Genomic DNA, 16,128 nt, shown 5'->3' with positions numbered 1-16,128 from the left:
TTTATTTACTTATACTTTCATAACGATTAGTGTCCTCATGTATTGATATCATAATGCTAAACTTGGTCACCTAAATTAACGTCCAATAATGAAATAGCTTTAATTTAAATGAATAATTAAAATGTATTGTATTGAGCTCTATGGAGGTCGGTTAGTTAGTGTTATGTATGTGATTGCCGAGCCCTTTCGAGTACATATATACATCAATCCTAATAACTTTTTCTCTTTGTGAAACCACGGGTATAAGTAACCCTGAAAGATACATACTGATGACCCGCCCTACCACCGCTTCTTAGTACATGTGACACTTCTTCAAATGGTGAAGTGTTCGATCATGCGATTTGTTTGACTCGCACTAATCAAGGGTGATTATATTAGACAATCGGTGTGGCACGTGTTCATCGTTATGGGGTCAAGGCACCTTAGACAAGCTGCCGTCGTATGCCGACCAGCGTCTTGGAGTATCATTATTGTGTATACCATACTATCAAATAATGTATATTCAGTACACAAATAATGTACTTTTAATATATTAAAAATGTATTTTTTGTTATGATCCATATAACACTGTGTTACCACTAGGGGTGGGCGTTTCGAGTTTTGGTTCGGGTTTTTTTTTTCGGTTTTAAAAAAGTTAAACCATTTGGTTTAACATTAGAGTTCGGTTCGGTTTGAAACGGTTCGAATTTACTTCGGCTCGGTATTTGATTCAGTTTAAGATCCCCAAATTTCAACATTTTTCTAGTTTTTTGAACATACTGCCAAATAATACATATTCACATAATCACATAATCTAAATCCAAATTATAAACATTATATAACAATTTTTTTTTAAAAAAAAAATATTATATAACAAAATAGCAATCCAAAGTTCAAACACAATACTAAGCACTAATTACCAAGCATTAGTTAACTTTTTTGCACAATCAACTCTTCAATTAGTTTACTTGGAATATTTTTATTGACAAGACGAATAATCATCTATCTGTATAGTTGATATTAGAAGAACAAGCGTCAAATACTATATAGTTAATTTTGGGACACAATATGTCAATGCTAGTGCACTCGAAATATATTTCAGTACTAGAAAATAATTCTAGTGCACTGGAAATCAAAATTAGAATGACTGTAAAGCACATCAAATTTATAGAAACATGAAACTAAGGAAAATACTGAATATTGTAAATATAACTCAAGTCAGTTGTAATTGTGAGATAAAGAACAATTGCGACAAACAACAAAAGTGCAATGTAGAGAACAATCTATAAAGAAATCAAATAAAAAATTTAAGGGAGACACCAGTGAGAATAAGAACTGAGTGGCGGAGCAGGCATCAAGAGACTTGGATTTAATTATTATTATTATTATTATTATTATTATTATTATTATTTATTTATTTAAAAAATCATATGGTATTCGATTCGATTTGGTTTTTACCAAACCGTTCGATTTACAAGAATCCCAAACTGTTCGATTTTTTATTAATAGTTCGATTCAATTCAGATCAGTTCAATTTGATTCGATTCAGATAAATCAAACTGAATTGTCTACTCCTAATTACCACGGTCCACACAATAATTTGCATGTCTTAGGGTCCCGGGCCATACAAGCCTAACGCAAACAAAACAGTATATGACAAGTGTGCACCTCCACCTCCACAAATGTTATATATACAAGCCTAACGCAAACAGTATATGGACGTACGTGTGCACCGCGATTCCGAATTTACTACTTGACAAGTGTTGTGGTTTGCCTGAATTCGATTATACGGCAGATAGATCAAAAACAAATTCGTAATTTAAATTTTTTGCTATCAAAATATGACTAATTTGGTCCAAGCCTTAGACATGATGATGTACACGGAAGACTAGCTGTTGTCAAATATTGACTGCGTGTTTGCGTATTGATCATTGTCTCAAGTTGTATTCAAATAACTCCATGCACCAAAGATTAAGAGGTAAGTTATCTCGGGACACAACTCAATTGGTCGATCAAAATAAGATGATATAAAAAATAACTCTAATCAATTGATAATTACAATGTTACAAGTTGATTCTAGAAGCGACATATTGATTTTATTGGTTTGAGACGGTCAATTGAGTAACGATTTATCTCTTTGTGATTCTTTACCAGAGATAATTCCACCAGAGGTTCCTTGTCTTTGGTGGCAATTCCAAATTTAGTCCTAGACTATTATTTTTGTCATTTAACATCCTAGACTATTATTTTTGGACACTTTTAGTCCTTCTCATGACTTTTTCTATTTTTAGTAAGACCATTTTTGTCTTTTCATATTTTTCTTTTGTTATTTTTCAGGTTTCAACCGATTTAATCGGTTTAGAAATTTAGGTAACCTCTGATTTTTAGTAACCATATTTTTCAACCGGTTTTTAGTAAAGTTCTAAACCAATTAAATTGATTGAAACCGGAAAAATAACAAATGAAAAATATGAAGAGACAAAAATGCCCTTACTAAAAATAGAAAAAAAAAATCATGAGAAAAACTAAAAATGTCCAAAAAATAATAGTCTGGGATATTAAATGGTAAAAATGATAATCTGGGACTAAATACAATCAACTTTTGATGGAATTAACCCTTCTTTACCAATTAGGGTCACAATATGAGATTTTCCTAATATACGCTCTCGAATAGTAAGTACAAATTTCCTTGGTCACTCAAAAAAAAAGATATATAATTTTAGCCGTTAGCGGTTAGCAAATTGTATATAAAGAGTTAACTATTCTTCTTACATATGATCCATGGTAGTCCTTGTCATCCTTGCATCATTTCCCATTCTCGATGTTGTGCCTATAAATACGTACACTAAATTTCCTTCAATTCTTAGCTCCCCCTAAACACTCTTCCTTATTAGCTTCCTCTTCCAACTAAGTAGTAGCCAATAAGATGACGAATACCGAGACTGACCAATTGCAAGCCCGGCCGGCGGTGAACTTCGCCGAGCCACGGAGCTTCAAAACTGTTGTCAACTCCAAAGTGAAGGAAACCCTTTTCCCAGACGATCCATTTCGTGAGTTCAAGAACGAGCCATTTTCACGCAGGGTCACTATGGGAATCAAATACTTCGTTCCCATTTTTCAGTGGCTACCAAACTACAATCTGCACCTCTTCAAGTACGATCTTCTCGCCGGAATCACCATCGCCAGCCTCGCCATCCCGCAGGGAATCAGCTACGCTAAGCTCGCCAACCTCCCTCCGATCATCGGACTCTGTAACTAAGCTTCTTCTCTCTCTCAATCTTACGTTGTTTAGAATCATTAACTCATGCAGGCTGATAAATTTTCCGACGGGTCATCGTGATTGCAGATTCGAGCTTTGTTCCGCCGTTAATCTACGCAGTTTTCGGAAGCTCAAAGCACTTGGCAGTTGGGACGGTGGCGGCGTGCTCGTTGATCATAGCCGCCACCATTGAAGAAGCCGTGAACCCACAAGAAAACTTGGAACTTTATCTTAGTTTGGTGTTCACCGCCACCCTTTTCTCCGGTCTGATTCAGACAACTTTGGGTATTTTAAGGTACGCTACTGAAAAGGCTAAATTGTTTCATTATGCCTCCTTAGCTTCATCGTATCATTGCCAGAAAAAGTTTATTCACTTTTCTATTATATTATATTAAAAAGATAATATATATTATTAATATTTTTCAGACTGGGAATAATAGTGGATTTTTTATCGCATTCAACCATTACTGGGTTTATGGGAGGGACCGCCATGCTTATATGCTTGCAGCAGCTAAAGGGCATGCTTGGGTTGCAGCACTTCACAACACATACTGATATGGTGTCCGTTTTGCGTACCGTTTTCAGATATAGAAATGAGGTTAGTTTAATTTGTGCTCATTTAATTTATCAAAAAAATAAAAAAAAATTCAATCACATATATTCAGATTTTCTTGAAAAAAAATGTTATCTATTTATTTTTTGAATTAGAGGATGCCAAATAATAAAAAGTGATAGTATATTTAATATTATTTTTTTAATTAATTTACATGCCTAATTAAAATGCATGGCTAGATAGGGATAATTAGGCAGATTCCCAAACTTGAACTTGTTTGGTGGAACAATATGGGAATATGGGATAAACTTAAAATTTGCATACCAGGAATATTGTAGTTCACATGGACCTTTCTATCTAGTCAGATTTTTGAAATATAAATATAAAGTTAAATGTCATGTTGGTTAAAACTTCAAGAATAAAATGATATAGTAGTATTAATGGAAGAGGATATAATAAAATAAAATGAGATTGCTCGAGTTTTGTATTCCCATACTGTCCAAAATGTCAGGAGATAATGTAGAAATTAAATAGTGTGCCAAAGTGATAAATTGTGTACATACTTAGTAGCAAAAAAACTTATATCAAATCGAGAGTTACAAAATGAATTTTACTCGGTGTTTACCTTCAGATAATGATTACGTGTTTTTCTTGTCACAAAAAAAAAAAAAAAAAAAAAAAAATCTTATATCACATGTTATGATTTATTTAACAATAAGTTAGGGAATACACATCTATCGCGTTATTAAAAGAATATTTTATTTATGTGTATACTTATATATATACAGGCATACACTTTATATTGTAATGATTAGTTTTGATGATTGGTGCAGTGGAAATGGGAGAGTGCAGTTGTTGGTATTATCTTCCTAGCTTTTCTGCAATTCTCTAGATATGTGGTAAGTGCATATGCATTATTAAAAAATTAATTAAAAGTATACATATTCTATGCATGCAAAATTAAAACAGTAATAATGAAAAAAAATTGTGATAATTAAAAATAAAATATAAAAATTATGAATTGTGCAGAAGAAGAAGAGACCAAATCTATTTTGGGTTTCGGCCATAGCGCCAATGGTGACTGTGATAGTGGGCGGGCTGTTTGCCTATTTCGCACATGCAGACAAACACGGCATCCCAATTGTAAGCCCTTTCTTTCATTGAATTTTCCTTTGCAAAATTATTTGGGTTTGATAATAGTATAGGGACATGCATATATATGTAGAAGGATCTTATCTTATCTAATTGGACATAGGACTAGTTTCGTTTACGTCTGCACATGCCTGTCGTCTTCAAATCTTCAAATAATGTTTGTACACAGTACGATACACATGATATATATATATATATATATATATATATATATATATATATATATATATATATATATATATATATTTTAAGGTAAGATCAGAGATATATTTTGTTTATGTATACCCACGTACACACGTATGCTAATATATATGGTTCCAGAATAAGGTTGTCAAAAGTCACTACTGGAAATTCTGAAATTTCCGACCACCTGAAAATGATCTTAAATTAAGTTGATACCAAAAAGTCAAAAAAGTCGTCGGAAATAGCAACAAAGGTTTTTCCGGATACCAAAAGTGGTCGGAACAAGCCTTTCAACTTGATTTAAGATCACTTTCAGGTGGTCGGAAATTTCATAATTTCCAGTAGTGAGTAACCAAACTTTCTTATTTTTTTCAAATTAGTACGTACGTTACACTTGCAATTGCTTTCCAATTCAAAATGAATTTTTCTTCCCGAAAATGGCTAAATTGTTTTGGTTTTAAATGTTATCCTTATTTGGTATATGACTTTTTCAGTTAGTGTTTAACTGTTTACTCTTGTGTGTGTGTTTTGAAAGTAAACCAAATTTAAAACATAGTTTTTGATTAGCGTTCATGATAAGCTAATCCTTCTAGAAAAAATAAATAAATTATTTTAAAATCCTTTTTCACCCTCTTAAACACAACATAAGTGGAGTAGTGAACTTTCTAGGACTCCAAGATACGTAACTATGGCCCAAACTCAACGACCTTATTGCCTTTTCTACTTTTTTTTTTTTTTTTGTGGGGGGGGGGGGGGGTCATGATTCAGTTTAACATTTTAATTTAAATTTCCACTTATTTAGTGTTTAGTATGTTATATATGATAATATATTTATTTTATTAATTTAAAATGTATTGTTATATTAAATTGACAGTTTTGTTGTTATATTATAATTTAGTCTTTTTTTTAAAATGAGTAATATATATGAATTATTTGTATTTTCTAAGTAATTATAATTATTATAATATTATATTGTCAATAAAAAATAATATATTCATATGTCCCTATATATTATAAGTAGCTGATACAATTTGATGGTCAAAATTATAAATTATAAATATAATAATACGCTAATCACTAGTACAATTAGTTAAAATTGCTAATTTCCAAACAGTGTGATCTCTTTCTGATCTTTTTAGGGTTGATAATTGAAGCTATGACTTCTAATAACATAAACTTTATATATACTACTCGATTTTTTAGTTAAACTTTAATTTGTTTTTGCTGAAAATTAAAAATATAATGCAGGTGGGACACCTAGATAAAGGAGTAAACCCTTCTTCAATCCAGAAGTTAAACTTTGATCCTAAATACATCTCTGCACCTATTAAAGCAGGAATCATCACAGCATTTGTAGCTCTAGCGGTAAGTATTTATTTATATAAAGTCCATGTTTGATAACGTAGTTAACTTATCAGTCAATTTTAACTTGTTTGACCATTATTAGCTGTATGACTTAGTTCAACCGCCAATATGAGTGTTTAATTAATTAATTTTTTGTAACAGCTTAATTGCTCAAAAACACCTGTAAAATTTTCTAAACATCTTTCTAGAATCAACTAATACTATCAACTAAAGCACTAACCCAATTAATTAATAGCTATTTACAAAACACTCCCAAAATTTTCTCCACTTAACCTCATTATTATTCAATTCTTGAAAACCAAATGTACAGGAAGGAATCTCCATAGGCAGAAGTTTCGCCATCATGAAGAACGAGCAGGTGGACGGAAACAAGGAGATGATAGCCTTCGGGCTCATGAACATCATCGGCTCTTTCACCTACTGCTACTTGACCACCGGCCCCTTCTCCAAGACCGCCGTCAACTTCAACGCCGGCTGCAAGACCGCCATGTCCAACGTCGTCATGTCCATCTGCATGCTCTTCACTCTCCTCTTCTTGGCGCCGCTCTTCAGCCACACCCCTCTCGTCGCCCTCGCCGCCATTATCATGTCCGCCATGCTCGGCCTCATCGAGTACGAGAAGGCCTACCATCTTTACAAGACCGACAAGTTTGATTTCTTGATTTGCATGGTCGCCTTCTTTGGAGTTTCCTTCGTCAGCATGAACGTTGGCCTCACCCTATCGGTATATATCTACACATTTTCTTGTGTCTTTTTTATCTCATACAACTATACATAATATGCAAGATCAGATGTTTGTTGATAATACTAAATACAACCTAAGAAGATTACGACTTCAATTCTTACTAAGAGCGGCCTATTGAACTTCTTGATTAAGCTGGTCAGCTATAAGCATCATAGACTAGTTTACTTTCTTGTGTTCTTTTGTCGAGATTTACTCAATGCATACTCTCAAGCAGTGGCTGTGAATTTTTCTCGTCATTCCATAATTTTTTTTATTGATAAAATTAATGTGATTTGCAGATTGGGCTTGCTGTGGTGAGGGCACTTTTGTATATAGCTAGGCCAGCAACATGCAAGCTTGGGAACATTACAGACACAGGAATGTATAGAGATGTGGAGCAATACCCAGGAGCAAAAGGAGTTCCTGGAACCTTAGTTTTGCAGCTTGGCTCTCCAATTTATTTTGCTAATTGCAATTATATTAGAGAAAGGTTCTTTTAATTTTCTTTTATTTTTATCATAAAATTTATTTATTTATTTATTTATTTATTTATTTATTTATTATTACTATTATTATGATTTCTTTACTAATAACTTAGCTTTTATGTTATTGATGAAGCAGAATTCTGAGATGGATTAGGGATGAAGATTCGGAAGGAAATGACATCGAATATTTATTACTAGATTTTGGAGGTAAATATTTATTAAAAACTTATTTTTTCACTTTTTAAAAATGGTTGTAAAATACTTTTATGAGTGTTTGAAGTTTTCCATAATACAGTATTTACATAATTTGAGTGATGTTGCAGGTATTACATCAATCGATATAACAGGAGTGGAAACTTTACTCGAAATTAGAAGAAGCTTAGAAGCAATGGGGATTAAGGTAATTAAACACACTCAATTCTTCCTAAGATAATAAGGATTATGCTTCAAGATTCGAAACTCGACAGCAACAATGTGGGGATTATGTAGATCCCTTGTGCGCACCAGCATTCAGCCCTATCTGCGCGCTGAGTCATTAACTCACCTAATTTATATCTTCCCACATAATTTATTGGACCGGGGTGTGAGGCCATTCATAGTCCAAGGTGGACAATAATTGTTTTTAATGTAAACTTGACATGCATATATGTTTTTGCAGATGATTTTGATAAATCCGAGGGTTGGGGTGATGGAGAAGTTGATAGTAACAAAGTGCATAGACATGATTGGAAGAGATGCAGTGTTTCTGTCAATTGAAGATGCCATTCATAGTTGCCAATTCTCCTTCAAAAAATCTGGAGTCCTTACAAAAATTCAAGAACCTGAAACTGTCTAAGATTTTGGAAATTAAATGCACAAGCAATTTTTTTTTTTTTTAATTATAAAAATAGAAATAAAAAGGCATAAGATATGATGAAGATCATGTTGTATTCCTGCCCAGTTGTATTCAAGATGTAGGCCGTAAGGCCTTTTCAATTTAGCCCAATCATACTGGGCCTATATGGTTTTGAGAATTTCAATGTAGGCCCATTTAGCCCACTATACTAGGCCCGTTTTGAGCATTTCATTTCATTTCCATCAACTCCTCTTTAGAGTGATGGGTTGTTTCTATAACTTAACTACAATTCATCTTAACAATTTTTTGAAAAGCGATCCACTATTTTAATCATTCTTCCAATTGCATCTTTTGTTTACAAAATTTTACAAGAGATCAAATGCGAAAGAGGTCTCCAGTTAAACAATGGAGTGAAATCTCAATCATAATTAATCTATCCAAAATCAACAGCACAAAAAGAAGAAAACTTAAAAGAAAAAGATAATGACAATATGGTAATTTTGTGTAAATTCAAACTCTAAAGTGCATAAGTTTAAAGCTTAAGATGCATAAATTTAAAGTTTAAAGTTGATAAGTTTAAAGCTTAAGGTGCGTAAGTTTAAAGCTTAAGGTGCGTAAGTTTATAACTTAAGGTGCGTAATTTATAGCTTTAGGTGCCTAAGTTTAAAGCTTAAAATGCGCAAGTTTATAGTTTTAGGTGCCTAATATAAGTTTAAAGCTTAAAGTATTTAAGTTTAAAGCTTAACGTGCGTAAGTTTATAGCTTTAGGTGCCTAAGTTTAAAGCTTAAAGTGCTTAAGTTTAGAGCTTAAAGTGCGTAAGTTTATAGCTTAATTAAGGTGATAAAGCTTAAGGTGCGTCACTTTCTAGTTAAAGGTCCATCAATTTAACTTTTAAGGTGCGTATGTTTAAAGCTGTTAAGAGTCCCACATCTATAAAATAAGAGAGAACATATGGGTTTATAAGGCCATGGGTTAGACTAGCTAATTGGTTGGATTCAATCTTTTAGTGTGGTTTGACCCATGTGTATTATAGCCCAGTTGAGTGACCATGGCCCAATCTTAAATTATAACATGGTATCAGAGCCTGTTCGGTCCACTTTGGTGGCGTCCATTATAAGGCCATGGGTTAGACTAGCTAATTGGTTGGATTCAATCTTTTAGTGTGGTTTGGCCCATGTGCATTAAGGTCATGGGTTAGACTAGCTAATTGGTCATGGGTTAGACTAGCTAATTGGTTGGATTCAATCTTTTAGTGTGGTTTGGCCCATGTGCATTATAGCCTAGTTGAGTGACCATGGCCCAATCTTAAATTATAACAAAAGCTTAGGGTGCATTATTTTCCAGTTTAAGATGCATAAGTTCGAAGCTTTAAGGCATCTAAGTTTATAGCTCTAGGTGCCTAAGTTTAAAGTTTAATTTTTTTTTTTTTTGGAAAGAAGTTTAAAGTTTAATTAAGGTGCCTATGTTTAAAGCTTAAGATGCTTATTTTACAGCTTAAGGTGCATCAGTTCGAGACACTTGATCATTCACATCCATGTTGCCAAGAAGCATGTTTAAAACAAAAAAAAATTCATTTTGAGTCGAAGATCTAGATTAAATCAACAGCTCAAATCTCACTCCATTTTTCTCATAGGAGACCCTTCTCATGAAAATAGACCTTTAAGAAAGAGAAGTGATTTCTTCTAGAGTTGAGCTTGATTTTTTTTTTTTTTTAACATAATAATAACATTAAAGTAGTATACATCAAAATGTTTTATCCGTATATATGTATTAACACATTCTTATTAGGACAAAAGTACCATATTCAACAACCGCACAAAGGCTTAGTGCTGCTCCTCAGTCTAATGAATAGTGATAGCCATGTGATCCAATATAATGCATGCTATCCCATTAAACTTTTCTACTCTTCAAAGGTGGGACCGAAGATTTTAAATGCAACATTTTTTCACCCCAAAAAACAAAATAAATTATTTTTTTTTGAAGGTTAATTAATTAATAACCTTCACTTCTCATATTTTGTCCCATGTTTTTTTGTTTACGTATTAAACATTTGGATTAAAGACAAGAAATGAAGTGAAACCTTTTATTTCTTGTGTCTCCAACATTCAACGGTAAGCTCCATAATCTTAAATTGAACATAAATGTCTTAGGCTCTGTTTGGCAGAGCTTATTTAGGATCTTAAAATAAGTTATTATTATTATTATTATTATTATTATTATTATTATTAGATTTGCAACAATATTGCTACTTCATTATGAGATGCTAGATCATGATTATGCTAATAGTTTTATTTCAAAATGTTAATTTTTTTAAAGATAAAATGCTAAATTTTAATATGTAAACAAAGTAATTTAAATTTTATGAAGATGTCCTTTTTAGTCTTTTTACATTTATCAACTTATCAAAAAGCTAATTTTTCCAAACACTTTCCATCATAACAGCTAGCTTAACAGCTCTTCAGTTTTCAGCTCCGAGCTTATAGCTTTTCAGCTTTCAGCTCATTTTCAGCTTTCAGCTCCTAGCTTATAGCTTTTCAGCTTGGTTTGCCAAACATAGCCTTAATGTTTTTACTTCAAATTAAAATTGTAAAGAAAAATAATTTTTTTTCATAAATAATAAAGCTATTTTCATGATTATTGTTTACACTTTAAAATATATATATATATATATATATATATATATATATATATATATATATATATATATATATATATATATATATATATATATATATGAAGCCAACTTCAATCTCAGGTGAATAGTTTATTTTTGGGGTGACCCTTTACAAAGACAAATAGATATATGTTATGTACCATAACCAAACCAATACTTTCATTCTTGGTTGTCTTGCATTAACTCTTTCTTTAAAAAAAAAAAAAAAAAATTATGACATGGGGAATTCACAATCACTACTCAATGATATGTATTGTAAGATCTTATGTGATGACTCAATTGAAAGACACTTAACAAGAATTAAACTCATGACATTTTGATGCAAAAACTATATTTCATCCACTTGACCACCTCTTTTAAATTTATTTTTCCTTTAAAAAATTATAACCATACTCCCCTACTGCCCATGCTCACGTATATTCCTATCTTACCTAATTTTATCCTGATACTATGAATACAATAATACAACTCCAATATTTTTAATTTGATTCACCAATACTCAAATCCATTTATATAATTTATAAATTATCAAGAAAATTTAAGCTTTTCTAAGTACTAAAAGGTCTCTTATTAGTCCTATAATCCTTATATTGCACGGAAATGAGAATACAAAACTAGAGAAATCATAATTTTAAAAAATATAGTAAACAAAACATGGGAAAACTTGTATATACATTCATAACCTGGAGAGTGTGGTTAAATGGAAGGGACTCATCTATCTTTAACCAAAGGTTAAAGGTTCAATTCTTGACATTGAGTATGAAGCAGTCAATTCAGCAAGGGAATTAGTTACTATATCCCACGATGAAACATATATTCCCACGCCGGTTGCTCTAGTTTTAAAATTAGGAGCCTTCTCGTAGCCGTTGGCATAGTGGCCAAAGTGGTCACCATTGCACATCTAATTTAAGTTCAAGGTTTTGGTCTGATCTTAATTATTATGTATTACAGTTGTGTTTCACTATTCATCTATATTTTATTATCCTTCAAGCTAATTAAGAACCATTACTATTGTTAATTAAGTATGTTTATTTTATTAATGAACATGTAACGCAAAGACTAAAGTGTACATTCCATTCCGGCCATTCTTGCTTTAGTTGGCATTTGTGAAGATGGATCGAGTTGCCAATCATTGATTCCCTCCCACATTAATTTAACACCGAAAGAAAATGTAAAGAGCAAAAAAGAAGCAAAAATTAATAAATTTAAGGTGCAGTGCCTGCCTGGTTGGATACATTAAGGTTACGTTAGACATAGTTGTATTGTTCGATATGATGGAAATTATAGGATTAGTGTGCACACTTAGCTGTCATATTTGTCTGCATATTTGCTTTCCTATACAACTTTCATTTTCTTACAAAAAGATTTATATCTAAGAGATTACGTGCTACTTTCATCATATATTTTTAAATTAATATTTTTTTTAATATAGTTTACCTCCCTTATGATTTATATATATTTTGAATGTTATTATACAGAAGAAGCAGAATTTACATAATATACACAATTGAATAGTAGTTGTGAATTTCTACTGTTAACCAATAATGATAATGATAATGATAATGATAATGATGATGATGATGATAATGATGATGACGATGATAATAATAATAATAATAATAATAATAATAATAATAATAATAATAATAATAATAATAACAACATATGTGATTTTATTTTCCCACGTGGTGACAAAGGAATATGGACCTATAATCCTATATCATCGCAGTTTCCTAATGGACTCCCACTAAACTTTATTGCATAATTATTCTTCCAAAAGGTTGAACCCCAACCCTAAGGACTCCCCACACCCTAACCCGACAGAGCATAAATTATAATGTAATGGAATCGTACACAGTATGATTAATTAAGTTAAAAAATAATTTTTTGGGGTGCAAAATTAAAATTGGTTCACAAATGAATTTAACCTAATTGTTAAAATATATATATATATATATATATATATATATATATATATATATATGAAGAATATCACTTTTATGTTAAGCTATTAATTGCATTTTTTGTTGAATTTTGTGTATTATGTATTTTGACAAAATATTTGTATTACATTTTTATTTTATATTCATACTTATATAAATTTTATTAATGTCCAAATTGAACTATTCAACATATTCCATATTTTTTACAAAACAACCCTGTTGAATTGACTATGCCAACAATTGAATAAGCAATTTATCATTGAATAGTAAGTAGGACCGATAAAATGGGGCAGAAAGAATATATTTTTGTGGGCAATAGTAAATTATTATTTTCTCATTAATATAGATATAATATAACGTCACGCCAACTCTATTTATGGTTGAGTCAATAATGGTGAAGCCTTGTACGCGCATGAATGTGACGTTACGCTTTTGAGGGTTTGGTGAAATGTTAATGCGTGCAATTTATATGAGTTGGCTTTTCTTATTTTACTTCTTTTGAGTACATTTTTATAACAAATTATCAAAACCAATTAGGTCTAAAATGACCTATTTACCTGCTGTGGAGATTTTGAATTTTAAAATTATTTTAAATAAAATAATTAATTAAAAATAATAATTCAAAAAAAAAAAAAAAACAGCACGGTCGGAGACGAACCGTCTCAGGCTGGCGAACTTCGTCTCCCTGGCATGGCCGGAGACGTCTCCGGCCATGGAGACGAATCGGCTTCGTCTCCTGCCATGGAGACGAAGGTCTCTTCATCTCCTCGATGGCCGAAGACGTCTCTGGCCATGGAGACGAAGTTCGACGGTCGGAGACGGTTCGTCTCCGTCCGTATTTTTTTTTTTTAAATTAATTATTTTATTTAAAATTATTTTAAAAATTATGTTTTAAATCCACAACCGTCACGTCAGCAAAGTTTAAGGTAAACAGGTCATTTTGGACCTAATTGCATTAATTTGCGTTGTTTAGGGACCCGATTGTATATATTTTTTTTTAGTTCGATGGCGTAATTGCGCTTTGGTGTGCAGTTGAGTGGCCTATTTGACCCTTATTCCAAACCAAATATAACACCTTCAGATAATGCAAAACTAACTTCTTATATATATTTTGGTTAGACCCGAGGTATCTTAAGTGGGTCTTAACTCTTAACTATAGGAGATACTTTTAAATCAGTACCATACTGAGATATTCAGACTAATCCATGTTCACACCGGACCAACTCAAATAATAATAATAATAATAATAATAATAATAATAATAATAATAATAATAATAATAATAATAATAATGAAATAAATATATGTTTATATAATCAAATATACATGTGTGTATATTTATATATTTAGTTTTTAAATATTTAAGCATTGATATACATTCATACATATAAATAAATAAATAAATACACACACATTATATTATTGAGGATATTATAGTAAATTGATTCATATGACCTAAAATATAACCCTTAATCAAACAAGATAATATAATATTATATTCTACCATCTAAATCAAACACATAAGGTAATCTTTTTGAATGCTACTAGCTCTATTACAATGTAGTATCTGTCTGAGGCTCGAACTCACAACCTTCCAAATGGAAGTCCAACCCGGGTACCAAACACATAAGGTAATCTTATATTCTCAAAATCGTTCATTATCTTCATGGAGGTAATCCTATTACCTAGGATAATTCAAGATTCTATGAACCAAACGCCTTTGCAGCGTTAGTGTTTTCATGTTTTAAAAGCATTTCCTCCCATAACTTTATAAAATTAAAGCTTCATAAAATGTTTCAGGGCCGTTTTTCTAATTTTAAAAATATATTCTCTAAAAAGAAACAAGTAAACAATTAACATATATATATATATATATATATATATATATATAGAAAAAATATTGAAAAATACATATTTATATTTCTGTCATGTTTGATTACTATGCTTTTCTATATCCGTACTACTTAGCAAGCAGCTAATAACGCATGTAACTGCAAAATTAGATGATTAACTTAATTTTAAAAGTGTGCATCATGTTAAATAGTTTTGAGAGTCTAATTTTACTAGCGATTCGAATCTGAATTAGTCATTCAGTGATGACAAATTGACAATATCAGATGTCATATAACCAAACTACTCAATAGGTAAAATGGTACGAAAGCTAAGGTATAAAACTGCAGCATTAATTATGAGGGGCAAGGGATGATATTTTGTGGAGTCGTCTATGGATTCTTGTGGATGAAATACACTGAAGGTATGTAAATTATAGAGGAAAGAGAGGCAAAAATGATACTCCGTAATAATGTTGGAGAGATATTTGACCAAATTTATGGTCGCTCGTAAGAATCTTATGGCATATGTGACCCGCAAACAACATACTTGTGGAATCTTAAGCTGTCGGCGAAGGACAGTCTCATAGTTAAGATTTTACGTTTGGGGTAGGATTGGGATTGGATTTTTTGTGCAATGAAATTAAAGGTACCATTTGATATCATGAGGCTCGAAGCTAAGTTAAAAAAAAAAAAAAAAAAAAAAGAAGAATTTTTGTTAGTGGTGAGTCGTAACGCTCAATTTTTTTTTATTACTACGGACTCTATTACCACTACTGGAAATTATGAAATTTCCGACCACCTGAAAGTGATCTTAAATCAAGTCGAAAGTCTTGTTCCGACCACTTTTGGTATCCGGAAAACCTTTGTTGCTATTTCCGACTACTTTTTGGTATCAACTTGATTTAAGATGACTTTCAGGTGGTCGGAAATTCCATAATTTCCAGTAGTGTACAATGTAGTATCTGTTCATAATTACTTGCTCATTTTTTTTATTACTACGGACTCTATTACAATGTAATATCTGTTCATAATTACTTTCTCAACCTATTGAAGCACAAACGCTTCCACTAAGACTCGAACTCACAATCTCACATATGAGAGTTCAATCCGGGTGCCAAAAAAATCAATTATAAGTACGTAGTT

At 31.6% G+C, this 16,128-nt stretch overlaps 1 protein-coding gene across 1 annotated transcript; it reads left to right on the top strand.

The window, feature by feature from the left end:
* The first annotated feature begins 2,821 nt into the window (after positions 1–2,821).
* LOC109186105 (probable sulfate transporter 3.5) lies at positions 2,822–8,741 on the top strand. Its single transcript, XM_019336010.1, has 11 exons — positions 2,822–3,230; positions 3,326–3,533; positions 3,665–3,836; positions 4,625–4,690; positions 4,821–4,934; positions 6,375–6,491; positions 6,802–7,215; positions 7,515–7,705; positions 7,837–7,907; positions 8,024–8,100; positions 8,359–8,741. The coding sequence occupies exons 1-11, from the start codon at positions 2,906–2,908 to the stop codon at positions 8,533–8,535; spliced, it is 1,932 nt and encodes a 643-aa protein (XP_019191555.1). The 5' UTR covers positions 2,822–2,905; the 3' UTR covers positions 8,536–8,741.
* The last annotated feature ends 7,387 nt before the right edge of the window (positions 8,742–16,128 follow it).

This window comes from Ipomoea nil, unplaced genomic scaffold (assembly GCF_001879475.1).
Source record: "Ipomoea nil cultivar Tokyo-kokei standard unplaced genomic scaffold, Asagao_1.1 scaffold1407, whole genome shotgun sequence".
Taxonomy (NCBI): domain Eukaryota; kingdom Viridiplantae; phylum Streptophyta; class Magnoliopsida; order Solanales; family Convolvulaceae; genus Ipomoea; species Ipomoea nil.
The sequence above is the reverse complement of the archived record's forward strand: the minus strand, read 5'-3'. Positions and strand labels throughout refer to the sequence as shown.

Bases quoted from the DNA above. Each gene is read 5' to 3' on its own strand.
- LOC109186105 (XM_019336010.1), top strand. From the start codon at position 2,906: ATGACGAATACCGAGACTGACCAATTGCAAGCCCGGCCGGCGGTGAAC. The intron at 4,691-4,820 runs GTAAGTGCATAT...TGAATTGTGCAG, and splicing joins TGCAATTCTCTAGATATGTG to AAGAAGAAGAGACCAAATCT. The intron at 7,908-8,023 runs GTAAATATTTAT...GTGATGTTGCAG, and splicing joins TTTATTACTAGATTTTGGAG to GTATTACATCAATCGATATA.